General features: G+C 37.2%; 1 protein-coding gene across 3 annotated transcripts; it reads right to left on the bottom strand.

The window, feature by feature from the left end:
- Positions 1-303: 303 nt before the first annotated feature.
- LOC127428255 (myomesin-2-like) lies at positions 304-26,238 on the bottom strand. Of its 3 annotated transcripts, none has more exons than XM_051676473.1 (37): positions 26,136-26,238; positions 24,741-24,843; positions 21,811-21,903; positions 20,913-21,048; positions 19,841-19,992; positions 18,818-18,910; positions 17,196-17,284; positions 17,064-17,105; positions 14,897-15,061; positions 14,639-14,800; positions 14,307-14,448; positions 13,776-13,969; positions 13,147-13,203; positions 11,966-12,093; positions 11,540-11,723; positions 10,818-10,992; positions 10,547-10,668; positions 8,931-9,118; positions 8,587-8,713; positions 8,119-8,297; positions 7,840-7,954; positions 7,224-7,383; positions 7,010-7,119; positions 5,170-5,214; positions 4,939-5,075; positions 4,577-4,721; positions 4,420-4,479; positions 3,820-3,887; positions 3,460-3,573; positions 2,970-3,057; positions 2,814-2,852; positions 2,410-2,515; positions 2,146-2,309; positions 1,919-1,955; positions 1,770-1,792; positions 1,410-1,465; positions 304-1,265 (listed from the first exon to the last, which is right to left on the bottom strand). In XM_051676473.1, the coding sequence occupies exons 2-37, from the start codon at positions 24,818-24,820 to the stop codon at positions 741-743; spliced, it is 4,500 nt and encodes a 1,499-aa protein (XP_051532433.1). In that variant the 5' UTR covers positions 24,821-24,843; positions 26,136-26,238; the 3' UTR covers positions 304-740. The 3 variants fall into 3 exon arrangements, with proteins under 3 accessions (XP_051532433.1, XP_051532434.1, XP_051532435.1); XM_051676474.1 differs by having other exon boundaries at positions 24,741-24,890; positions 26,136-26,187; XM_051676475.1 differs by lacking the exons at positions 11,540-11,723; positions 11,966-12,093; positions 13,147-13,203.
- Between the last annotated feature and the right edge of the window lie 1,684 nt (positions 26,239-27,922).

Raw genomic sequence — 27,922 nt, 5'->3', positions numbered from 1 at the left:
GCTGCTTTAAAGTGGAACATCCAAGATAGCAATTCAGAAAATATCAATTGTATACAATTTATCTGCAGCAATGTAGCAATTTTTATAAAATATGTCTGTTTAGGTTAGGGCACACTGATTAATTTTAAGTTTAACTTAATCCAGAGGTTAACCTGTCATATTTAAAAGTATGCACATATTATGAAAAAAAAATAAAAAAAATAAAGTTTAGTTAGAATGCCCTGAGCAGACCTAAATAACTGTCATGTTGTAGCTTAAAAAAATGAGACAAACTCAAAATTAAATCCAGAAACTCAGACTACAGAAGATCCACTCCAGAGAGGAGACTGCTGATTTTTATTGGCAACAAAAAGCGGTTGGAGGGTGCAGAACAAAGACAGGAAGGAACACTGTTTTCTTCAGGAATTCTTCATTTAAACTTTATTACTTTTTGCTGAGAAATCAACACATAAAACATAAACTTCCTTTTTTTTTTTTCTCTATTTCTGAGATGAACTGGTACATTGGAGGAAAAGACTCAAGTCTAAAGCTGATTGATCTTCCCTCACAAAACTCTTCTCTGAAATACTTCATTACCAGTAAATTTAATCTCTCAATTGTACCAGTGATACAGATCTATAAACCACTGCAGCAAATCAGCAAACCAAAACAGATATTATCCTTTGTTGTTTTGGTTTTTAAACACTATACATCAACTCTATTAATACTTCACTTAATCTGTAGGTTCTATAAGCCATAGTTTACTTCTTAGTAGGGGTGGGTGATCTCATGGATCTTGGTGGGGTGGGAGATCGAACGGATCTGGGTGGGGTGGGGGATTGAACTGATCTGGGTGGGGTGGGGGATTTGGGAGCTGGAGTCGGAGTAGGAGTCTTCACAGAGGGAGGTGGAGTAGGAGTTGGGGACTTAATGGAGGGCGTGAGAGTCTGAGGAGTCGGGGTCTTCGCAGACTGTGGAGCGGATGTAGCTGGCTTGGGTGTAGCAGTGGGCTTGGACATCTGTCCTAGTTTAGGCTCTGGGATATCCTCGCCATGTTTGTAGACGCTGACTGTGATCTCTACGAATTCTCCTCCATACTTGTTCCGTACATTAATGCTGTATTTTCCAGAATCTTCCACGGTCACAGTGTTGATAGTGAGGCTGGCAAACTTGCCACCCTCAAAGGTGATCTTGTAGCGGTCAGCGGACAAAACCTCCTGCTCATTCTTAAACCAGGTGACCTCTGGGCTGGGGTCACCCCACACTGTACAAGTTAGACTGAGGGTCTGCAGAGTTAAGAGGTCATAAGGGCTCAGTATGTGCTCATAGATCCTATTTACAGTAAATCAGTCCTTAACATTTGAGCTCTATTCAGAAATATAAAATGTAGTTGTAGTGAACCTCTACTAAGCAGAGTAAAGTGAATTTACCTTCTTCTCCATTATGGTGACAACATCTGGGAGGCCACCTACCACTCTACCACGGTCTACAGGGGGTAAACATTTAAACATATGACACATTTGGGCACAACTTGAAATGTCCAAATAGGACTTACTTCAAACAATTAACAGCTTTCAGTAACAAATTAATGTCAGTTCAACAATAACTAGGTTACTTTCACTAGTGTAAAAATATGGGTAATAATCCTGGCATCTGAACATACAATTAAGCTAATTTAATGTGATTATTTTCATAGTACAAAGCTAAATGCTACATTACACTCCCTTAGTCATAATATGCATGAATACTGGATTAGTCCCTTATTAATGTTGCATTTGAGCAATACTCACTCTTCTCGGCAAAGGCAGCAGCCCTGATAAAAGAGAGAGAGAAAATATCAGTGGATTTGTCTTAAGAGCTGTTGATATTATTCTTAAGGAAAAAAAAATGCATTCATTACATGTATAAGAATTAATTCAATGAACTGAGATTCCCTTACTTTAGTCTTTGGAATTCTGCATAGGCATCACTGTATGCTGTTAGAATGGCAGAAAAATAAAAAGTCTCTCAATATTAGACTTTTAGCATCTGAGTAGATGCCACAAACGCAACAAAATGTAAAATGAAATGAAGCTAAAACACTGACCAAGAAGTACAGTATTTACACTATAACATTCCAATATGAAAAAGAAAAGTTTAGCATTCTGTTGCCCAGTTTCCACTTGCCTTGTCCAGATAGGTCAAAGGTGCGAGAGTGTGCCGTTTTTCCATCATGGATCTCAATGGTGTAATGACCCTTTTCCTTATCTGTGGGTTCACAGATCTGCATCCAGGCCATCTCAGATGTTCCTCCGATTCTCATCCTCTCTGAGGAGGAAATCTTACTCTCCCTATACTCAAGACAACAAAAATCACACACATTTTCAGAGTCTGAACAAATGGATAGTCTCTTTTTGTGTGAACTACAGTTTGCTGAAGGTCTGTATGTACTTATGAAACCAGCTGGTTTTCATCTCCTCTGTGTAGTACTTCATGTAGCATTGCAGTCTGATGCCCTCCGGTGTGCACTGAAGAACCAAGTCGGAGGCAGAAGAACCTGCAACAAACCCCACAAAACATTCCGAATAGCTGAACTAGCATCCTTATGCAAATATAGAATCAATAAAATATTACTATTGTTCTAAATGACATCTAACAACAGTTAGAATAACTTAACAGGGCACATAGATTTGGCTGCTTGGTAATAAAGTTACATGGCAGGCGTATAATGTGTAAAACTCATATACATCCTAAATAATATAATCTGACAAATGGAGATTGCAATAGCAATTTCAATGGTCAAACAGTGTTTCCACGTGACAAAAACATTAAAAATTTGTAACCAATCAACATACCAGCAATACTTGCAATGCCGTTGATGATGTCATCAAACACTGCAAAATATAAAATAAATGAGCAATTTAACAATCCAGAATGACAAATAGTCTTTTACATGAAGTCACTGAAGGAATAAACTATTTAGCTCTGAGCTATACAGTAGTATAATGTACCTTTGCCAGAAATGTCATAGACAGAGGTGTCCTTTCCACGATCATCGCCTAATGTAGCTTTGTAAGTTCCTTGATCTTTCCTTGAGAACTGTTCAATGAAACAAAAATAGATAAAGTAAAAAAGTGAATATATAATATAAAATATTATCTTTAATTATAAGTTTAATATTTATAATATTTGAAATGAAAAATTAAGATTTATGAAGCTTTATAATGCTATAAAACATTAATTAAATGTTTAAATTAGTGAATTTACAATAGTCTTTCCCAACTCTACTCATAAAGGCCCCAAACAGTACACGTTTTGGTGTTTGCCTTAACTTACACACTCTTTTCAAGTCTTAAGAGTACTCTGAAACAGCTGATGAGTTTAATCAGGTGTGTTTTTATTAGGGAGACGTCCAAAATGTGTACTATTGGGCGCCTCCAGGAACATGGTCGGGAAACACTGCTTAATAAACTTTAGTCACTGGAGAGCTGGCTGTCATACCATGGGTATCGGAAGGGCACAGGATCCAGACATTGGGTTGGGTGGAACGTCAACAGTAATTTCTTCATCGTCTTTAAACCAGGTGAACGTTGTCTCTTTCTTCACATTGGCCAGCTATAAGACACACATATGGAGAATAAGAATATGGAGTATGGAAAATGACATAAGCTTTTGACATTACATTTAACAGCCTTTTAAATGTCATGCATCACTGCAATTTCTCTACATTCTATTTGGGGTGTATGACACTTTAATGCAAATGACATACAGTACATAGTGCATGAAAAATTGCTTTTACAACAGAGTAACATGCATTATAGACTCTGTAAATCTGTAAGAGATTTTCAGGTTGTTATTTACCTTGCAAATAAGCATGACTGTGCAGTCATCCGTCACATGGAAAGACAAGTACTCTGAGAAGTGAGGGCCTGGGAGAAACAGAATAAAGTAACAGCTTAATACAATATAAAGGTGCACTAATTTTGAATTTAATGACATTGGTAAAAAATCATGGCCAATAACATGAGATGAGGACTCATATCCGTCATATCAGTAAACTTATAAAATCTGTTTTATTTTACATGGAGAGGGTCCCCCTCATGGGGGCTGCTATGTTAGAATAACATGACCAGTTGAATAATACTCGATAAATCTCAGTAACTGCCTTTTGTTATTTAAAACTTTTACTATTGGATTAAATTACTCATGGCTGACTGTGAAAAGTGAATTTCTACAACGGCATCCGTAACTGAAAACTATTGATTTTGGGTAATGCTGCATCCACCCCACAAGGTGTCACTGTAAGTCCAAGATGACGCAAACAAAAAAGTCTCAGAGAGCACCTTTAAAACATTTTAAAAGATTTTTAAGTTCAGCTTCATGCAGTACCAACAATACTTGTATATACTTTATACATATTCACTTATTTGGTATTTATTTGTATCATTTTGCCTCACAGACCTTGTTTTCTGATGTGCTCTTTTCTCTGGAACTCAGCCTCCTTCAGAGCAGTTTTGAACACTACAGTTTGAAAAATACAAAGAATATGCTGTCGCAGAGGTGGCTTTGATACTTACAGAAACACAAAAGCACTGAACATTTACTGTAATGGCCTTACCATCTCCAACTAGAACCAGTGAGCTCTGGCTCTTGGCCTTGCCATCATGGATCTGAAGGGTGTAAGTGCCTTCATTGGCCTTGGTGAAGTGCTCAATAGTCATCTGGATAATTCCAGTGTTAACATCATGGCTGATTTTGTAACCCTAAATACACAGTAAATACATGTTAACTAAACTTTTATGAGGGGGTTAACTTTGGACTAGGGGAATTTGGAAGGTTTGGGCCCAGTTATTTGCCAAAACCAACGTTCATATTCACCTTGTTGTATTTTTCTATAAAAGTAAATGGTTGTAACATTATAGGGAAACGCTTTCCTTGTTCTTATGAGTAATCTTAGAGAAATGAAGCATTGGGCTGTACCTCAGCACTTGAGATGGCTTTATCATTGACGATGAACCTGTAGTTCACAGAGGAGGACAGCTTCAGAGCCTGTACCCAGAAACGCACATGACCCTTCTCCAGAATTTCATAGTTCAGCTCCGTCTTCAGCGGAACAACTGGTGTGAACATAAGTGTTAAATAATACATTTCCTAAATAATAACCCAGATTCTCATGAAATGGCAGCAAAAAACAATCCACAGGTAACTCACTGGGATGTCTGATGTTGTAGCTCAGCTCAAGCATTTTCTTTAGTTCTGTAAAATGAAAGATTAGGTTCGTTGTTGCAAATGAAAGGGATAGTTCACCCAAAAATAAAAATTCTCTCATCATTTACTTGCCCTTGTGCCATCTGAGATGTGTATGACTTTCTTTCTTCTGCAGAAAATAAACAAAGATGTTTAGAAAAATATCTGAGCTCTGTAGGTCCATACAATGCAAATGAATGGTTACCAAATCTCTGAAGCACCAAAAAGCAAATAAAGGAAACATAAAAGTAAACCATACGCAGGGTTGGGGAGTAACGAAATACATGTAACGGGATTACGTATTTAAAATACAAAATATAAGTAACTGTAATATAAATAACTGTTCCACTACAGTTACAATTTACATTGGTAATTAGAATACAGTTACATTCAAAAAGTATTTTGATTACTGAAGAGATTACTTTGCATTTTATTGTCATTTATTTCATTTAATATTTAGTCCTTTCAGATGGAAAACATTTATACATATATATGATGTGATCCAAAGTGCATTTGAACAGCAGTGAAACACTTTCTTATGATGTGTTACATTCATACGAGCAGACAGAGAAGTAAGTTTGAAGTAAATCTGGAGGAGAAGAAATAGAAATAATCCTTGTGTAAATTGTCAGCTTTACACTAAGCTAAAATGCTATTTCTAGCCATTTCTAGCCATTTTACCAGGCACGATCATATTTTTTTATCAAGAAAATTCTCGTTAGATCAAAATTTCTTTTTTTCTAGTAAGACCTTTGATATTAGGGCAAAAATCATATTCTTGACAATAATTTTTGTATTGTTTTCCTGTAAAAATATAAAAAAATCCTTAAAACAAGATCAGTTTGATTGATCTTGTTTAGAAACAACACTGCATAAGATATTTAAGTTTTTCAGAGAATGAGTTTTTAACATGTGTATTTTGTCTTACTGTACTGACAGAGTTTTTGTAGTCAAAACAAGTGAAAAAATCTACCAGTCCTGAAGAAGTAATCCAAAGTATTTAGAACACGTTACTGACCTTGAGTAATCTAACGAAATACGTTACAAATTACATTTTACAGCATGTATTCTGTAATCTGTAGTGGAATACATTTCAAAAGTAACCCTCCCAACCCCGACCATATGACTCCAGTGGTTTAATCCATGTCTTCTGAAGTGATCTAATCGATTTTGGGTGACAACAGACCAAAATTTAACTCTGTTTTCACTGTACATCTTGTCATTGCAGCCTCTAGACACGATCATGATTTCAAGCTCAATTACACTTTCTAGTGCTTGACACATGTACTGAGCTAGATGGCGCTAGGAAGTGTAGTCAAGCTTGAAATTATGATTGCCAAGGAGACTGCTGATGTCAAGATTTATAATGAAAAAGGAGTTATATTTTGGTCTGTTCTCACCTAAAACCGATTGGACTGCTTCAGAAGACATGGATTAAACCATGGGAGTCTTATGGATTACCTGTATGCAGCTTTTTAGGAGCTTCAAAATTTTTGTTAACATTCAATTGCATTGAGTGGACCTACAGAGTTGAAATATTCCACTAAAAAACTTTGTTTGTGTTCAGCAGAAGAAAGAAAGTCATTCACATCTGGGATGGCATGAGAGTGAGTAAATGATGAGAGAATTTTAATTTTTGGGTGAACTATCCCTTTAATAGTTTAGCAGACACTTTCATCCAAAGTAACTTACAAATGAGGAAAAAGCACAAGGAATTTATTATATAGGCCCCAATAACATTTTCAGGATTGCAATACCCATTAATTCAAATAAAGCTGAAGAAACTGAAAACCTAATCACTGACCTTCCTCATTGACAGTGTAGCTGGCTGAAACTCCATTTGTATCAGTCACTGCCACAGAGTAGGTGCCCAGATCTTCTTTCTCAGGGTTTACTTTAAATGTCAGCTTTGAGCTGAAGAGAACATATTGCACCTTGTTATTTCACACCACTTTGCTGCAGAACATGTGTTATAATGCAGTTAAATGATATAATGCAAAAAGATTAAGTGAACATACTGTCTTCCAGAGGATGTGATGGAGACTCTGTTTGATTCAGTGATTTCTTTGTAGGACTTTGACCAAATGAAGCTGGAAGTCTCAGAAGTCTCACAAGCTTCAAAATTCAAGAAAATGTCTCCGGTCTCTTCATCCACACCGCACACAATTTCCTTCGTACCTTAAACAAAATCATGCAAAATAACAACTGAAACATAATGACATCAAACACTCCACATACTTAAAAGACATTAATTTAACACCTTACATTTTTATACTAAATAAGTAGTAGTGTATTAAACTTAAATTAGACAAGTTTGTACATATTCTGAAGGAAATTTGAGTGGTGCCTGCATGTGCAAAACTCACAGCCACAGTGCTAAGGTGTTGAGACTTGTTTTAAGCATGTTGCTGTGTGGTTGCTAGGGTGTTCTGGGTGGTAGCTAGGTGGTTGCTCACTGAGTTATCATTCATGTCCATAGCATAAATCATGCAGGATGCGTAATGTGCCAGACTTTAAAAGAGTAAGGTGTTTGTTCAAAGTTGGAGCAATAGTAATAGTGAAGATTGCCTAATAAAAAGATGCAAAATGTGTTGCAGGCAATAATGCGCTAATACTGTATGCCAAAGCAGTTACCTGGCAGTGCCTTTGCACACACAGGATCTGACACATCTGAGGCCCTTCCAGCACCGTTAGCATTCACAGCCCGCACTTTAAACACATATGAAGCTCCAGCTTCTAGTCCAGTCACCTACAAATCAAGGTATAAACATATGCACATTTATTTCTATACTTATTTTGTGCTACTTGAGGTGGGGCTGCGGGGTTCTGAATTGCACAGCCATTAGCCAAACTATTTTCTAAAATAGCTTGTTCATATGCAGAAAACTGAAAATGAGAAGTATTGTTTCACACCTTCAGGTAACAATGCCCAACTGGCTCAGCATTCACAGTGACAAAGTCTGATGAGCCCTTCTTAGCCATGTCCACAAAGTAGCCAGTGACGGGGCTCCCTCCAGTGTACACAGGGGCCCTCCACTGCAGCAGAAGGGAATTATCACGCACCTCCCAGAAACTGAGGTCATACGCAGGGCCTGGTGAGAGAGACAGGAATTATGCAGTCACATAAGCTGTTCTTTACTGCTTTAGGGTAAAAAGTACCATTATGGTACTAAGTACTTCACAAATATATAAGATTCAGTAAGCAAAATCAGGGAACTAAAAATCAGATTATAAGTAGTTTTATTAGCTGAGTAAGCAATTAACACGATATGAAATTATAGAGAACAGTTGATGGGTCAAATCTAACATCTAGTCTCCTAAACATACATATATACATCTGTTCTAGATTTACAGTAATGTAGAGTTAAGTGACATACTGACCAGGCTCTGACATAGTCCAGGCCTCGCAGGCAAAAGCTTTGCTGGGCTCAGATGGCACTCCAACACCAGCCAAGTTTGCAGCCTGAATCTTGAACTCATAAAAAACTCCACCAGTCAGATTCTCCACCTGGATCCAAATGCGAATTACAGACCAGTTTGGGGAACAGACAAAAAAGGCATCATTTTAGGCCAGTTATTTTATTCAGTTCTCATTTAACATCTTATCTGTAATTCCTGAAGTTTCATATCTTAAATAACACTTTTTTTTTAATAGCATCAGACTATTTGAGAGCCATTCTCTGAATCTCAAGTGCCATGTGCTGTTTAACAAAGGCAGAACGTACCGTGAAGATCCTGTGGATGGCTGGGCTGGGGCTGACCTCCCTCCAGTTAAGTGATCCTGCCTCACGCTTGTCCAGGTAGTAAGATGTGATCTTGGTTCCGCCCGTGAGTTTGGGGCGTTTCCAGGCCAGGGTCATGGAGGAGCCATTGCAGTTTAGCAGAGTGATGCCATATGGGGCAGAGGGAGCAGCTGATTGTGTGCAGGAGAGGTATAAATGTTTAGTGAGGTGGATAAAGGTACTGAGATACTCATATGAGGCCTGTGCTGTCAAACAGTGACTGGAGCCGTAGATCAGCTATTGTAAATAAAATGATCAGGTGATTATGATAGCGGAATCCCTTCCTGATTAGATATTGATACTTAGAGTAATCATTTAGTATTTGTAAAGTTAGTATTACTAAATGCAAAAACACAAGACTTGTGCCTATAACATGTCTTAGTTCACCATGAAAATTGACATGGCGTTAAGAAACAAACATGACATGACATGACTAAAAAAGTGCTGACTTTATTGGGCTGACGTGTAGATATCAGCAGTGGATGTGTTAAGTCACATTTTAAATGGAAATACATCACATACATATCATACTCCACTGCCCCGAACAAGTGTTTACATGGCTACAACTTTAAAACACTGGGCTTTATTTAAATGTTTTATTTAAATTTATTTAAATGTAACTTCTTGAGCTATTTTACATGCTGAACACATTTTTGGTTATTAAAATCAAGCAACAGTTTACTTAAAGGTGCACTAAGATTTGTTTTTCCACACAAAAAGTTATATATTAGCTAATTATTGTTATTTATTTATTTTGGGAACGTCTGGTTAAATTAGCAGATGTATTGTATAAATGTAATGGTCTTGCTCCACTCATATTCAATACATTAATAAAATAGCAGGAAGGTTCACAAGGGCTGGTAAAAGGGGTGATTGTAACATACCATTAGGAAAAAGTACTTTTAAACATTTAGCCAATCTGGTTATTGTCAAATCAAAATTGTCACTATGGTATTAAGTATTATAAATATTTGAATAATATGCTTTGGGATTTGTTTTGTGTGATTTGCTTTGATACTTCAGATGATTAATCTTTCTTTTAAGATTTTGTATAGTTTGAATAGATTATTTTGGTTAATCAACATCAACCTGTCCAGGGACAACAGATGAAAATTGGCCATCTTGGCTAAATCTGTCACATAAACATTTACATCAACATGATGTTAGATAATGTGTATTGTCCCTGATTAGTAAATAACTAAAATACAAGAACAAAACACAAATAACCATAGGTGACAAATACATCTGCACATTTTAGTATTTCTACATTGATAACTAAAAACCTTTGCTTTTGTGTGATGTTTCACGCCAATAGGTGTCGGTATATAAGTCCAAGACCATGGTTGCATTTGGTGCACTTTTAAGTCAACGGTGATGTCATCCCTTAAAAGAAAGTCACCATGTGAACCAATTTATCAAAGTCTTTAACCTATTTCAGTTACCTAGTTTTCCTTATCCTAGCTTTTTATTTTGTTTTTGTTTTTTGTCCTTATCCAATTATATTTGTTTATAAAACAATCATGACATTGCTATAAAATGCAGTGCAGTCATATACGTACTGAGAGCAGCGTCAATGAACAGTGGAGCAGATTCCTGTGACTCTTCACTCAATCCATAAATATTCACGGCTTGTACACGGAACACATAGGTATCACCTTGGACTAAACCATGGGCCACAAACCTGACAAAGCAAACAGAGATAGTCATGTCTGAAGTAAATCTAGTCCTTGGTTAAAAAAAAAACAAAAAAACATTCTGATGTGATAAACCACTTTGCTTCACTTTGTGATTCTGCTCAACAAAATCTGCACAGTTCTGAGTGTGTTTTACCTGGTGTGTTTGTAAGGCCTGTGGTTACAAGGGAACCAGACCTTGGAGCCAACCACAGAGGCATCCACATAGTAACCCATGAGGTTGTTGGGGTGTTTTGGAGGCCCCCACTGCACAAAAGCAGAGGTTTTGGTGTTTCTGGAAGCAACCACCTGTCCCGGAGCAGATGGGACACCTGCACAAACCAAAAACCTGATGTCAAAAAATTTCCTTGGATAGTGTCACAGATTAATGGGGAGTGAAATTCTGCCCACCTGAAAGTGAACATATGGTGGACGGATGCTTTTAAGAAGTGGAACTAAAACATGCTAAATGTGAACTTTTGGGGGTTAATAATCTCAGGGTGAAAACAATCAAACAAAAAGTTCTTCTGGAGAAGGACAGTGTTCAAGATCATATTAGTGTTTGAGCTTGCTCAGTGAGAAGTGAACAAGCTCAAACACTAATATGACCTTGAACACTGTTGTCTTTTCTTTGGTTTTCAGAAAGCAGAAACCAGCCTGTGGTGACATTTGCTTATAAACTGATGTATGGTATACATACATACCAATATTTGGAACAATACCTGCAAAATACAGTATGGAAGTGGTTATACTAGAAGCATTTTAATGTTTCGATGACCTTCTAGTTTTAATAGTTCGTCATATATATCATTTTGGAGAGTTAGACAACCAAAATAGCAGGGTTGATCAGTCAAATATTGACAGTTATTGCCCTCTTACCATGCGGGTCGACCTTTTGGATGGGAGCTGTGGGCTCTGACGGCTCACTCGAGCCATACTTGTTGACAGTGATTACACGGAAACAGTAAGATTTTCCATCCTCCATATCGTAAACGGGGTAACGGGGAGAGCGTAGCTGGACTGCAGTGTTGACTCTTTGCCAGAGGTGACTGTCACCTACACTCTAAGCCATGGAGAGTTATAGATGACCATTATGAGGAGTCAAAGAGGACAGCCATTATGTCTGCTGGTTGGAAGTGCAGCCGTTCCCAAACTCAGGTTTAAAACAGAATCTTAGAATTCCTAAAATGGTTAAACTAGGGTATTTTTATATAACATTTACATGATCGATTTATCCTAGCTCGTTTTCACCACTATATCAGACAAAAAAATATTAAGATATACATACAGTAAATGCACACACACCTTCTCAACGAGGTACCACACAGGTGCCCGTCCGCGAGGGCTTGGTGGGGTCCAGCTCAGAACAATGTATGTTTTGTTTATTTCTGTGGCATGCACATTGGTGGGTGGCTCTGGTATTGTAACATACACTAAACAAGAATAAATCAAATGTTTATTTATTCAAAATAATATATTTAACATCATCTAGACATATCCTGTTATTTGCAGAGTGTTAGTACTATCATGTTGAGACAACCTGAATTTTTGGCAAAAACCCATTTAACTGATGCTTTTATAGAGAAAGAACTTGAATAATAACAAGTAATGACAAATATTTTGTGAATATTCAGAGTATTGTATAAGTACGAAAATCAATTTTTGCCAAATATTCAAGCATTTGTCTTGAATATTTGTCAAGCATCTGTAAATGAATTTTTTGTTTTTAGATAATAGATCACACTGCAATAATAATAAAATATTGTTATAGAATGAACTTTATTTAAGTTGATTCATTTAATTTAAGTGGGTTAAATTGATTTAATGGATTATTTCACTCATGTATTAGCTAGAAAATGTTTCAGATACATTCCAAGGTTATATGTGGCAATGACAATAAGGCAAAGGCAACCTTTGATGGAAATAGATCAACACAACTGGGTTAACCATGTTACACATACTCATTATAATGTAATCTAACTGAATATTAATCTAGAGTTGTTCTTTTTTTCCCCCTTTTTGACAGACCAGTCAAACACCGTCTGACTGAACAATATGGCATGATGGATTGCTTATTCTTGTGAATATAACTATAGTTTTTTACACTAACAATGTTCTCAAAGAACTTTCTTTATTCATGGTGACAATACAATGCAACATTAGGCTTTATTGCATTTATTGCAACTTTTGTTGACATCATATGCATTCAGGATATTAATATATTTAGATATATTAAAAATTGTCTCAAATAAAAGAAAAAAAAAGTTCTGAATTAAGTCTCATGTTTGACCCTTTCAACTGCAGTAGGTAGTGACTGATCTACATAGAATTTATTTAGAAATGAATGAATGAAATCTGGAATGTTAATTGTTAAATCTAAAAATGTTAAAGTTATGTCTATGGACAGAGAGAGCTTGCATTGTCAGGATCTAAAAGATGGAGAGAGATTATATTAAAGCCCCAGTGAAGTTTGAAATTAAATGTACCTCCTTGTAGTTCCTCCTGTCGAATCACAATGTCATATTTCCCTTCGATTTTAATCACTGTTTCAATACATAAACATAATACTTCATTTTTCAATGAACACATTAAACACAAGTCTGTGTTTAAGATCATAACAGAGGCATTTAACCAACAAAGTACAATATGAATTCATATATAGCCAGTTTTGTAGCTTATTTCAAATGTGACACTGCACTCCATGTCATGATTTGATGATTGTCCCTCAACAAGGACATATAATTGGTCATAAACGGGCTAAATTGAGCACCAACAAGTGAGAGAAAGTACACCCCTGCATTACACGGGTAACCCATAGCCATGCCTAAAGAATGACGTGTCTGCAGCTGAAGCTGGAAAAAGATCTTAACTAACCTAAGACCAGATTTTGTGGCAACTCTTGCATCAGCTCAAAATGCCTTTATCTCAGGTGTGTTAAAACTACCAGCTGGCACTCTTACCCACCCAATCACAGTTAGTGTAGAATTTTGTATAAAGAAATATCACTGAGAAGCCCATATTTCATTTTCTATTAGGCCCAGCCCTTTTTTGGAGGCCTACCCAAATTGAAAATTTTGCCTACGCCCCAGTTTCTGCTGACCGTTTTCAGTCCTACCTTCCACATCACTCTCCGCGGCTGCAGCGGTTACTCCTGTGGACATCCTAGAGGGCAGGCTGATGCCAGCATTGTTCACAGCCCTCACCCTGAAGTGGTAGGAGGCACCCTCAGTCAGGCCGTGAATGGGCAGCTTGCACAATTTAACAGGGGAGTCATTGCACTGAACCCAGTCCTTAGTTCCAGACTTACGTCTGCCAAGGTAACATTAAAGATGCATATAAATGCCATGTTAGAATCACATGATCAGCTGAATACTACTGGCATAATCTCAGTAACCGTCCTGTTATTTGACACTTTCAGTCATTGATTAAAGTAATCATGGCTGACTGTGAATATTAACTTTCTACAATGGCATCTGAAACTGAAAACTATTGATTTTAAATTATGCTGCATCCAAGCCAATAGATGTCAGTATAAGTCCAAGATGACAAAAAGACAAAAGTTACTGAGTGCACCTATAAAAATAATTAAATATATAAAAAAATGTGTAATGCTGGTTTAGGTTGATGTTTGAGGTGGGTTGTTCACCTATCCACATAGTATCCAGTGATAGGAGCCTCGTTAGTGGTGTTGGGAGGTTTCCAGGAGACCAGTACGTAATCAGCACTTGCATCAGAGGCTGTAACATCCATGGGAGCTCCAGGGGCCCCGGCCACTGTAGGAGCGGCATCTGTAAAAAAATATACACACATATTTATACAGTTAATGGACATATACATCTCCTTCTCAGCTGATTTGTTAATGCACATTTACTGTATGTGAAACACAAAATTGTATACTGTTCCTCCTTGCTTTATGACTGCTGTGTAATTATGGTTTGATTAACCGTACAAGCATCTTCGCATAGTATTCATTTTTACCTTTAACAAACAGGTAAGCACTGTGTTCTGCGGTTCCATCCTTGGTCCAAATGCGAAGGGTGTACAGACCCTCATCATCCTTGTTCAGCTGAGGAAGAGTGAGCTTGGCGAGTCCACCACCAACAGACATCTCAACCCACCTGGATGGCTTCAGCAAAGTATCTATACACACAAGTGTACTCTGTGCCTGAGAACTAATCCAACATCAGCTTGACTTTTGCTATGGTTCTGAATTGAAGGAGAAATTCAGCATCTCACCATCTCTGTACCACATGGCTTCTGGTGGCAGGTTTGGCAGATCAGGCACCACTACCATGGCAGAAACCAGACTAACAGACTCTCCCTCGGTACCAAACGTCACTCCAAAATTGTCCAGCAGGGTCACTTCAAGCTTACTGGAGTGAATACCACTGAGCAGAGGAACTAGTAGAAATACATCATCATACAGCACTGTGGGTCTGATTTGAGTGATACCAATAAAACAATCAAGTGTGTATGTTTGTGCAAACCATGTTCAGCTGCACTGATTGTTTCAGTGAACGCCTTACTGTGATATTATTCTATTAGAAAAATTGTCTTTTTGATTTTTTAGTGTAACGGGAGCTAGCTGGTACATGATAGCTGTGCGGTATGTGTAAACCTCACTCCCCTGGCCTCAAGAGGCACACTAGCGGACTGACGCTAGAAGCTGTAGCCTTTACCCTCCTCGTTAGCGCACCTGCCTCCCATTCTGGTTGACACTGGTTCGAATCCTGCTCAGAGCGGGTCAAGCAGGACTGGTTACAGTGGTGCCATGACCCGGATGGGAGTGAGGTTTTGGGGAGAGAGTGTGACGGGAGCAGCTGGTACGTGATAGCTGTACAGTATGCGTAAACCTCACTCCCCTGGCCTCAAGAGGTGCACTAGCGACTGATAGCCGTAGCCTTTAGCCTCCTCGTTAGCACAGCTGCCTCCCATGCCAGCTGACACCGGTTCGAATTCCGCTTAAACAGCGAGTCTAGTAGGACCGGTTACATTAGTCCACCTTATTTTAATTAAACTAAAAGCCCAAGAGCTCATGAAATCAGAATTTTGTGAAGTTTTGTGGCTTTTTATCCTTGTCTGTTAGCTTTGAGGTAATTTGTACTCCTAAACACTGACAAAATTAACTTCTCAAATAAATACACATTTTCTTTCTCTTCCAGGAAAATGAGAATGATTCCTTCCCCCAAATTCCACCTGTCTCCAACCAGCAATAGCAAGTAGCAAATCTGTTTCTCAGTGTCTGTTCTTTTTGCGTTCTTACATTCTTGTGGACTTGTTTGACGTCATCACCCACCCACCTCCAAAAAAGAAAATAGGTTGTTGAATCTACATATCCATGCACATCTAAAAATTTGCATATATGAATTTTACGTCCTCATGTCTTCTGAGTTTGTTCTTTCAAGGTAGTTAGGCAAGACTAATTTTCTCAAGAATGTGAACACGTGTGTTCCCACAGGAATTGCCAGTGGGTTTTTACAATGAGGGTTTTCAATTTATCAGTAAAATAAAGTCTGTGGCAAACATTACTTTAAGATATTTGGACCTATTGTTCTACAACAAAAATTGTACTCAGTCATACCCCAAACGTGAATGTTGAAGCCCCTGTGCTTTTAAATAAATGTTTAAAAAACAAATGTTGCTAACAAGTTGCTGAATAAGGACTACAACTACCACAAGCATGTAAGTGTCCATGCCTGACAAACCAAAAACCTGTTGTTGTTAACTAGCTACTTGTTAGCATCATACAGTTTTAAAACAATATGGTGGCTTCAAAATTCACATCTGAGGTATGACGGTGTGTAATTTATGTTGTAGAACAAACTGTCAAGTATCGTCAAGTAATGTTTACCATAGACCTTATTTTACTCATAAATCCAAAAACTTATTGACAAATCCAGAGGGAACCCATGGCTCAAAAATGCTAATTCTCATCTGGGTTTTTGGACTACAACCTAAACAAAAAAAGGACAAGCCCCTCGATATGGCCTGTCCCAACTTCCTGTTTCACACAGGAAATGGAAATTGCGTTTGTCAAAAACATTTCAGGTCTTTAAATGGTACAGCCCAGCGTCCTCACATTTTGATGGTAACTCTTATATCTTATAGATATCAAAGATGATTTTTTATTAACATAATTGTCCACATACCAGTTCTTGTTAAGTAATTAACTATTAGAATAAATATGAATTCAGTAACCACGAATGCATATTTGGATACTGACAACTCTAGGAGGTGCTTACCACACTGCCTTATGTTTACATGAACAAACCCCCCACTAGGAAAATATTTTCATGTCTAATCAAGGCTTTGCGCCTGTAATAGATACAGAATATTTATGGCATACTGTCTCAAGAAAGATCCTTCTGAACTGGGTGTCAGCCAAACATAGGCTCTATCTTACCTTGTCCTGGCAGATGAGAGAGCTCTCCTCCCCCTAGTGGCCCTACATGGAAAAACAACCGAAGTTGGAAAAAACCTCTTGCCACAAAGAAGAACTAAGATACCAGGAGAAAAACAGAGCAGGGGCACTCACTCCTGACACAGACAGTGGCCTTTGAGGTAGCCTTTCCCTGTGGATTGGTTGCCACGGCACTGTACACTCCTGAATCACTAACTGCACACCTGCAAGAGAACATCACAATAATTCCACAATGTGAATAAATGGCAGCAAAATGTGTTTGTATCCATCTCAGCATATCACAAACTGAATGTAAGACTTCTAATAAAAAAAATTACCAAACTGTCATTTCAGGTTCAATACAAGGTAAGCTCAAGCGACAGCATTTGTGGCATAATATTGATAATTTTGACTCGTACCTCTTTTTCTTACAAGAAATAAAAAAAGAAGAAAAAGCGAAAATCGAGGTTACAGTTTTTTCAATAAAAGTGAATGGGGCCAAATTGCATGTATTCCTCTGTTAAAACGTGTGTATTATTTAAACATTAAAGTTGTTTTAATTGTAGTTTTTATGGTCTCATCATGACAACAAAGTTGTAAAATTGGATTTATCTTTACACAGAAATGGTAAGTAATTTTATCACACTAAAATCATGTTAACATGCATATTGTTTACATCTTGTGGTATACTTTTGAAACAGTGATTACTTCAACGTTTACGGATTGGACCCATTTTCTTCCATTGCAAGAGCCTCACATCTTATCTCATGATGTAGAGATTCTTAGGAGTCAGTGCTGTATGTCTGATGTATTTATTCAGTTCAAACAGGGTGTAGATCCCCTCATTAAGGGTTTTTGCACTCGTCCCCATAAAATCCTAGTTACGCCACTGCAGATAGGGTATCACAGATTAAATGCTATGCTGTAAATGTTGTTGTACAATTCAAAGGTGAGAGGTCTTGGGTGGATAAACAGTCTGATTTATGATCTGCTGTTTGGTACACAGCTATGAAACAGGATGGAAAAACCTGCTCTCTGTGTTCCTCACACCTCTTTCAAGAACCATTTGGTACGAGTGTATAAGAGGCAATTGCGTCCAGAACATGTGTTGGGCTGAGATCTCAGACATGCCATGCTGGTCTTGAAGGAGAGGCCAGAGGGTGAGAATAGAGCAAAGAAATGTGACCTTCATCCTGTGTGGACTATTTAGAGCCTCTACTTTGTATTTGCAATGCATGAGAACTGTTTGTTCTCTTCTCACCAAGAGTGCTGGAACGTGAATACATATTTGGAATGCTCATTTTCTTTACAAATGTTATATCAGAACAGGACACGAGCCTTGAATGAATGAGTGACTTAATCGTGGCCACTGCTATGAGAATCTCAAAGAGGTGCTACTGTAATGGCGACTGTGAGTCTTGATGGCGTCAGTCCTTCCCAGATCAAATGATGCATAGCTAAGCTGAGCAGCACCAACAGCTGAGACTTCTTCAAGATCAACCTCACTGGGACTAAATAGGAAATTGTCCTTCATTCACTTTCACAGAGAGGGAAAGTTGAGTCTGTTGAGCTCAGTTACTGTGATTTTCACTATGTGGAAGTAAAGAGCCACAAATTCAAAACACAAAAAGAGCTGGCTCATTCACATTTAAGAGATTTCAATATCTTAGACTTTGTTATTTTAAAAATAAACTGAAATGTGGCATTGAAACTCAAGTATAAAATGGAACAAAGAAATTAGGCTTATGTGGTTATACCTGCTAATTATCAGGCTGTGAACCCCATACTTGCTCTCAATTTTGAACTTTCCAGGAGCACTCAAGGGGTCAATGGCAACATCATTCTTATACCTGTCAACACAGAGAAACCAAGTTGAGTTTGTTAGTTCATTTTAGTATTTCTGATCAGAAGTATTTATGAATTTATTACTGAATTAAATTTACTATTACAACAAAGTTACATTTTATTACAGTGTATGAGTGAATTTCACGAAAAATATCAGGGTCATATTTGATCAAAAATCAAAAGAAAGAAATTAGAAATTATATTTTGCTTATAATTTCTATGAAGCCTATTTATAGGACCACTAAGATAATTATTAGTTATTTTTTTTGCATTGTGACATTATTTCCCTGACAATTAAGCATCACCATAACAATAAAAATCTCATTGTTAATACTGTAATGTGAAAAAATAAATAATATTTTAATTAAATTATAAAGCATTTACACATCATGGTAATATCCGTTGTACTACTATTCATTTATGCCGATTTAAATAAAAAATAATGTTTTTGCATTAATTGTTTTTAAAGTGACCTGGACATGTTTTCGTGAGATTCCCCCTTAAATGATGCCCATTTTATTAAAGCTGAAGTCTGTAATTTATTTGCCACTAGCGTCACCAAATGGAATCACAGATTGTTTTTCAAACAGATTCTAGAAAACTCCCCCCGTTTTCCATTGGTTGTAAAAACAAACGCCCCGAACTCATACCATTAGTAGCGCTAAGGCTGCTGAGACAGGCTGCTCAAACAAACAGAGGAATGTTTTGATAGCACCACAGTGTTACACTTTTAAGTGAAATCAGCCTTCATATGGCTTACCTATAGTTGTCTCTGTATATTCAGCTGGGGCAGGAGACAAATTTTTTACATTAAAAAAATTACACAGATCAGCTTTAAAAAAAAGTGACATTTATTGAGAAGATGGTCCAGTAATGTTTTCAGAAATACTAATTTTGTAATGATTTAGGACAGTCTTGAAAAATGTAGGCCAAACCATTTGACGATGGGGTTGGGGTGGCCGGACACAGTGCAGAATAGTTTGACTGGGGTCTTTTCCCACACAGTGTGAGATCTCAGACTGACCAGGAAGTCTGATGGTTTGGGAACCTCAACATGAATCTCCTTCCTAGCTGAAATTCCCTTCACCTGATTAAGAACAGGAAGAACTGAGTAAAGAGTGTGGACAACGTAAGATTGCAATGCCACATCCTGAGAAGATTGGAATAACCTTAAAGGAAAAGTTCACCCAAAAATGAAAATTCTCTCATCATTTACTCACCCTTATGTCATCTCAGATGTGTATAACATTCTTTCCTTCTACTGAGCATAAACAACGATTTTTAGAAGAATATCTCAGCTCTGTTGGTCCATACAATGCAAATAAATGATGGCCAGAACTTTGAAACTCAAAAACGCCCTTAAAAGCAGCATAAAATTAATCTCCAGTGGTTAAATCCATGTCTTCAGAAGCAATATGATAGGTGTGGTTGAGAAACAGATCAATATTAAGTCATTTTTACTATAAATCTCCCCTTTCACTGTCACACTCTTCTTTTGTTTATGGTGATTCGCATTCTTTGTGCATATCCTCACCTACTGGGCAGGAAGGAGAATTTATAGTAAAAAAGGACTTAAATATTGATCTGTTTCTCACCCACACCTATAATATTGTTTCTGAAGTCATGGATTAAACCACTGGAGTCGTATGAATTACTTTTATGCTGCCTTTATGTGTTTTTTGGAGCTTCAAAGATCTGTCCACAATTCACTTGAAATTGAATGGATCAACAGAGCTGAGATATTCTTCTAAAAATCTTTGTTTGTGTTCTGCAAAAGAAAGTAAGTCATATCTGGGATGGCATGAGGGTGAGTAAATGATTTTTGGGTGAACTATTCCTTTAAAAGGCCTAAAAACCTAAAATCTGTAAAAAAGTGTTTTAATTCTAAAGCGTGTTAAGCAAAATAAATCTTATTCTTAATAATGGAAAATTTTTATTAAATTAGCACCTCATTGGGATGGAACTTTTATAGCAAAACTAAGCGTAAGCACTGAAACTGATTTTCACCTGTCTAGTAATCTCGATATTTTCAACTTGCTCGTGTGTGGCCTCTTTCATCCTGTGCAGCTCCTGCTGCAGCTGAACCAAGCCTCTTCCAAAGTGAGCTGCCATTCTTTGATACTCCTGTATGCCCTCAGGAGCCCTACAGACACAAAGGAAATAAAAAAGAATACAAATATTTGCAGTAAAACAAACAAACAAACAAACAAACAAACTATTTGTGGTAAGAAAGTAAAATTATAAGTAAAAAGTAAATCTGATTATCAAAATAAATATGCACAAAATTAAAACTCCTTGTTTTTTATTAGTGTTACAACCCACCCTGGAAGCTGGGTTGGTCTTTGTACTTGACATTAATTAACACTGTTAATTAGTAGATTTTTAAACTTTTTCAATATGAAGCAGATAAATATGGAAATATTATACCTTCGTTGGAGAAAATAAAATCACAGCATGTTACAGGTGTTAAACAAAATATGTTACTTTGCTCCCCTACTAATATATTGAGTACAATGTTTTCATGAGGGTCAGTGATTCAGTTTGTATTTTTAGTTTGCAGCATTTAAAAATGTACCTTCTTCTTTATAATAATGTGGATGCAAGTGTTATGCATTGAGTAATATATTTAATAAACTGAGATTTTTTTTTTTTTTTTAAATCAGTTTTTAAAGAAAACTAGGCAACTTAATATTAGCATTGAAGCTTGATCTTTTGACCTCAAAGTGAAGTCATTGTGGCATAACCAGGCCAACTATCTGAATGTTTCAGTGATTACAGTGTGGTACACAGTGACACTTTCATTTTTGTCATCTGTACAAATGGAATAAGGCTTCAGGTTTTTTCTTACACTGTCTTAAAATAACCTGTTCAACTGTAATAGATGCAGTAGCCAATCAAATCTCACCTTTCCCTGAAAGTTGGCACTGTGTAGGCTGGTTCTGCCATAGCCTCAGTGGCCTGGATCTGCTCCTTCTTCACAGTCTGAGAGCTTGATTTCCTTTTCATTGACAGAACACATCAGAATAGCACTTCTAATGCATTTCAATGTTTGCATTGCATTTTAGCACACACAAGCATAACAATACATTTTATAGCATAAGCTAATTATAGCTTTGTTCTGTTTTATCAAAGTCAAAATTTCAACAACTGAAGGGTGAATTTTTTTCTGGTTTCATTTTGGTACCAATTGAAATGTCAGTTTAAGCTATTAATTTCATGATAAATGATTCTAACAGGAAATGATGCTAAACAATGCAGCATGTTTCATTCAGCAATGCTAGCAAAGCTATAGAACAGCATCCTGAAAACTAAAGTTTTTGATTTGATCTGCATCACAAAACATTAAAAAATGTGATTAAAATGGTAATTTAAAAACACTAAAGGGATAATTCACCCCAAAATGAAAATTCTCTCATGATTTACTCACCCTCCAGGCATCCCAGATGTGTATGACTTACTTTCTTCTGCAGAACACAAATTAAGATTTTTAGAAGAATATTTCAGCTCTGTAGGTCCATACAATGGAAGTGAATGGGTGCCAATATTTTGAAGCTCCAAAATCCACATAAAGGGGGCATAAAAGTAATCCATAAGACTCCAGTGGTTAAATCCATGTGTTCCGACATGATATGATAGGAGTGGGTGAGAAACAGATCAAGTCATTTTTATCATAAATTCTCCTCTCTGCCCAGTAGGGGGCGATTGCATTAAGACTGTGAATCACCGGGGGCCTGGGTAGCTCAGCGAGTAAAGACGCTGACTACCACCCATGGAGTCACAAGTTCAAATCCAGGGCGTACTGAGTGACTCCAGCCAGGTCTCCTAAGCAATCAAATTGGCCCAGTTGCTAGGGAGGGTAGAGTCACATGGGGTAACCTCCTCATGGTCACTATAATGTGGTTCTCACTCTCGGTGGGGCGCGTGGTGGGTTGTGCGTGGATGCCGCGGAGAACAGCGTGAAGCCTCCACACGCGCTATGTCTCTGCGATAACACGCTCAACAAGCCATGTGATAAAATGCGTGGATTGACGGTCTCAGACGCGGGGGCAACTGAGATTCGTCCTCCGCCACCCAGATTGAGGCATGTCACTACGCCACCATGAGGACTTAGAGCGCATTGGGAATTAGGCATTCCAAATTGGGGAGAGAAAAAAAAAAGACTGTGAATCACCAAAAACAGAAGAAGAAGAATGTCAAAGTGAAACTGAAGTGGAGGTTATCTGAGCAGGGAGGAGAATGTATTGCAAAAAAAAAAAAAAAAAGGACTTAAATATTGATCTGTTTCTCTCGTCCACACCTATCATTTCTCTTCAGAAGACATTAATTTAACATTCATCTGGATTACTTTTATGTTGCCCTTATGTGGATTGTGGACCTATAGAGCAGAGAAATTCTTCTAAAAAATTTTGTTTGTGTTCAATTTTGGGTGAACTATTCCTTTAAGTTATCTGTTCCTTGTTATTTATTCAAAGCTCCATGACTTAAATTATTTTGGTTATTCCCAATCCCAAATCTCTCCAATTTCTTTTTCAGGGTGAAGGTGTGGTGTACAGTAAGCTGGCTGTGCAGGCTTGGTCAAAGCAGATACACCGATCAGCCACAACATTAAAACTACCTGCCTAATATTGTGTTGGTCCCCCTCGTGCTGCCAAAACAGTGCCAACCCACTGTTTAATGCTATTCTGAGATGCTATTCTTCTCACCACAATTGTACAGAGCAGTTATCTGAGTTACCGTAGACTTTGTCAGTTCGAACCACTCTCTCATCAACAAGACATTTCCATCCACAGAACCGCCGCTCACTGGATGTTTTTTATTTTTGGCACCATTCGGAGTAAATTCTAGAGATTGTTGTGTGTGAAAATCCCAGGAGATTAGCAGTTACAGAAATACTCAAACCAGCCCGTCTGGCACCAACAATCATCCATGCGATTATCTAATCAGCCAATCGTGTGGCAGCAGTGCAGTGCATAAAATCATGCAGATACAAGTCAGGAGCTTCAGTTAATGTTCACATCAACCATCAGAATGGGGAAAAAAATTTGATCTCAGTGATTTGGACTGTGGCATGATTGTTGGTCCCAGATGGGCTGGTTTGAGTATTTCTGTAACTGCTGATCTCCTGGGAATTTCATGCACAACAGTCTCTAGAATTTACTCAGAATGGTGCCAAAAACAAAAAACATCCAGTGAGCAGCAGTTCTGTGGATGGAAATGTCTTGTTGATGAGAGAGGTCAACAGAGAATGGCCAGACTGGTTCAAACTGTCAAAGTCTACGGTAACTCAGATAACCGCTCTGTACAGTTGTGGTGAGAAGAATAAGTTGGCGCTGTTTTGGCGACACGAGGGGGAACAACACAATATTAGGCAGGTGATTTTAATGTTGTGGCTGATCGGTGTATCTCTTCAAGCAGTCAGAATTTTTCCACTACTTTTGACATGGAATGTGAATATAACTATCATTTCTTGATGACTGAGAAGCTTGACAGCCATGCTTCATAGCATATATATATAAAGCATTATTTTCTCTTGTCCCATCAAGTATGACGTAATGGTTGGTCTGTTTACAATGCACACTAGCTTTTCTTTTTAAACATATTTCATGCCATTACACCTAACTGGTGATTCAAACCAGCTATCTTGTAGTCTATAAACAAGTAACTCAGCTTTTTTTTTAATCAACAAAGAGAGCAAAATTAGCATAAGCGAATGCAGGCATGTGTTTTGAGAAAGACCTTCTGGCCTGCCGAAGCCTCTGAGCCAAGCTCACGCCAAGGCTATCCACATACATGGCCAATCATATCCAGTTTAATTGACCCTATCCCGACCCATACCTTGACTGCTGAACAACATGTTTTGAGCTTTGATGATGTATTTGCTCCTGCGAATAAAGTGTTATGGCCCTCGCAGGCATGTCGGGAACACTCTGAAAAAGACCTTACGACCACACCAAGACCCCAGTGGGTGTTTAATCTGAAAAAATACTGTTAAGAGTGCTAAAAAGTGAATATATTCATAACTGAAACCAGGGGCATAGATTCCAGGGGGGATGGGGGAAGGTAACCCCCACAGTAATCAAAACAAGCTAGTACAACCCCCCCAATATTTATACCACGATCATTGGAAACATGTAAAGTTCAACCCCCCCAATGTTCAAGCCAAATCTACGCCCTTGACTGAAACAAAACCAGTGTTATAATACATAGTGGCCAATATCATAGTTATGAAGATTTGTAACTGGGCTTTTTTAAATCGCAGTAACTAGTCATTTCAGAATATTTGCCGGCAAATAAATTGAATAACGGCTTGCCTTTAAATATATGTTTTGTCGCTTTGACTCAGAAACACTTTTGAGTTTTAAGCACTAAAGTAAAAAGGAAAGTCTCATCTTTCTAATGATACAGTATAATGATTATGTTTCTTCGTTGCCAAGATATTATGAGTTAAATGTTGGCTGAGACTTTCCTTACTTACTTAATTGCGTAAACTCAAATTGTGTTTTTGGGTGAAAGTGATATAAAATGATGGAAAAGCACACATATATTCAAATAACTGAAGCATATAAGATAATTCAACATTTTAGACTGTTCCTGTTAGAGACCAAAATGTTGCATACCAAAAATAAATCGGCTCAATCAGATATGCTGTATGTCATACACTATAAGGATGAATTTTCCTTTCACTACTGGTCATTTAAACAGAGACCACTGTAAAATAGCACCATTACTGCCTCTCTACAATCCAGAAGCTCAAGTGCATCACATTACAGGGGAAAGTGTAAAGCTGACCCCTGAATAACTAAGACAACTTAAGGTCACAAACACACATCTCTGCGGTAAAAATTCTATTAGGGGCAAAAAACAATCTCTGAAAAAAAACCCTTTCAAATTTGACCTTTGACCAATGGATAATGTGATAAGCTGCTATGACCGATTAGATCTTGTATGAAAAACTAAAATATTTGTCACAATTACAGTGTTTCTACGTTTTAAAAGAAACTCTTAAAAAGTAAAGTACAACCCACCGAAAATCCAGTTACAATTCAAAATACAACAATGGTTACCTCAAACATTTCGTAATTATCTAAAGTCCAGATTCATATGGAAAAACTGGACAGCATTTCCCTCTGAATATAACTGACATTTTTTAAGAGAACAATGTCTTTGGATGGTATATCTGAAACACTCCCAATTTGAATAATAATAATAACACAATATACTGGTACTTACCCCAAGAGAAAAGAAGAGCTTTGAGTGTAGGAAGAGCAGCCTGAGAGCAGTTGGAAAGCTCTTGCTGATGGAACAAAAATAATGCGCTCACTTAGGGAATGCCTTCACTCAGCCGCCCCTTGTAAGGATACTCTTAAGACTATATATAGCATTTACCTCGATTTTCACACCCATTTTACCGATTGAAAGAGAACTAGAAGACAGATGTAGTACAACTGGGGCAAAATGTTAATTTTCTATTAATCTATTTTGGATTGCTTTTATCATTCTTGAGACATAAAGATAAGAAAAATTAGAATTTTACGTGGAATCAAAACCTTGAGATTGCATTTGCAAGTTGCATATGAACCCCACAATTAACTTCTCACCAACTTCTGGAGGAGGGAAGCATATTTGTTATAACGATGGCAACGGTGGACTTTATCTTTGCTTAAAGTTAGACCAAAGTTTCTTTTTTGCCTTCTGCCTTAAAAGACCGTGAAAACTCTAAGCATTGAAATGCCTAGGGTTGACTATGATCATTTTTCTTTTTCTCCAAATAGAAGAGATTTCCATAAAGATGCTGAAGTCGGCATCTTGGGAGCCCTTTTTAGGGGTTTAATGTAACCTCCCTCCTCTGACCTGCAGTTGCCAAGATCTATTTTTAACAGGAGATAAAACAGTCTGAGAGAGACTGTAAGTTACACCCTGCAGTTACTGTACTGCTGTACAAGACATTAACTAATTAATAGTATCTATCAAACAAGGCTCTGTATATGTATAAGGAAAGAAAAAAAAAGCGGAAGAAAATGAATGTGAATAGACTACTATGTAAAAAATAAAGATATTACATAAAAATGAATCATAAATATAAGTGTAAAAATATACAAAATTAGTAAATATCATAATTATATTAAATTATAATTTAATACAATAATATGAATTACATACAATTATATTAAATATTAAAATAAATTGATTAATTCATCAGTTGGATTCAAAGTCCAAATCTGTGGACATACATACATAGTGTGTGCTTTGGTAGAAATTAACATTGATAAAAATATGAATTACTAGTTTCTAATTATTAATAACCCAGATGCATCTAAATGTGGAGACTGTGGTAATTACGATAAATTATGTTATTTATTCCTATTATCAACCTGTTTTGTGTTTTAGGTTAATACCTATGAGTTCACAGTCTGTTCAATTTACAGTTAATTTACAGTGGATATGGTTAATTCTTAGCTGGAAGCCATCCGCTTAAAATAATGCAAAGTACTTGCACTAATGCTATAGTACCGGATCGGTAGAGAAAGAAAAACTTTAAATACAAAAATTATGACTTTGATGTTAAAAGCACCATATTAGGAACTCATTCTGCAGCTGGGTATATTTAACACAATTCATGTAATCACTGTGTTGAACCATTAGTTTCCTTGCATAAATGACTTCATTAAATATGTCTTGGCAGGCTAGCAGGATAAATACTAAATCATACAATAAATCAAACCCCCTCGCACACCTGAAAAGTTATAGGTAGGTGAGTAAGATAACATATATTATCAAGACAAAAGAAAAAAGCCAGCACTATACCATAGCTCTCAAAACACGATCAGGAATTTATTTGCGAAGTTTTGTGTCCGAAATGTTGCAAATAAATTCCTGATCGTGTTTTGCAAAATATGGTAGTGTGCTGGATTTTTCTTTTGTCCTGATAAATACTAAACCATAAAATCATACTAATTAATACTGCAACTAAGTAAATAAAACGACCAAAAATATTATTTAGATTAATATTCAGGAAC

The sequence above is a fragment of the Myxocyprinus asiaticus genome, chromosome 37, assembly GCF_019703515.2.
Source record: "Myxocyprinus asiaticus isolate MX2 ecotype Aquarium Trade chromosome 37, UBuf_Myxa_2, whole genome shotgun sequence".
Taxonomy (NCBI): Eukaryota; Metazoa; Chordata; class Actinopteri; order Cypriniformes; family Catostomidae; genus Myxocyprinus; species Myxocyprinus asiaticus.
The sequence above is the reverse complement of the archived record's forward strand: the minus strand, read 5'-3'. Positions and strand labels throughout refer to the sequence as shown.

What these genes read in the sequence shown, in the direction of transcription:
- LOC127428255 (XM_051676473.1), bottom strand. Translation starts at nt 24,820, where the DNA reads ATGCCTGCGAGGGCCATAACACTTTATTCGCAGGAGCAAATACATCAT. An exon ending in CTACACTGTCAATGAGGAAG is followed by an intron (nt 5,215 to 7,009) that starts GTCAGTGATTAG and finishes TTCATTTTACAG; the next exon opens with AACTAAAGAAAATGCTTGAG. An exon ending in AGAGCACATCAGAAAACAAG is followed by an intron (nt 3,888 to 4,419) that starts GTCTGTGAGGCA and finishes TGTTTCTCCCAG; the next exon opens with GCCCTCACTTCTCAGAGTAC.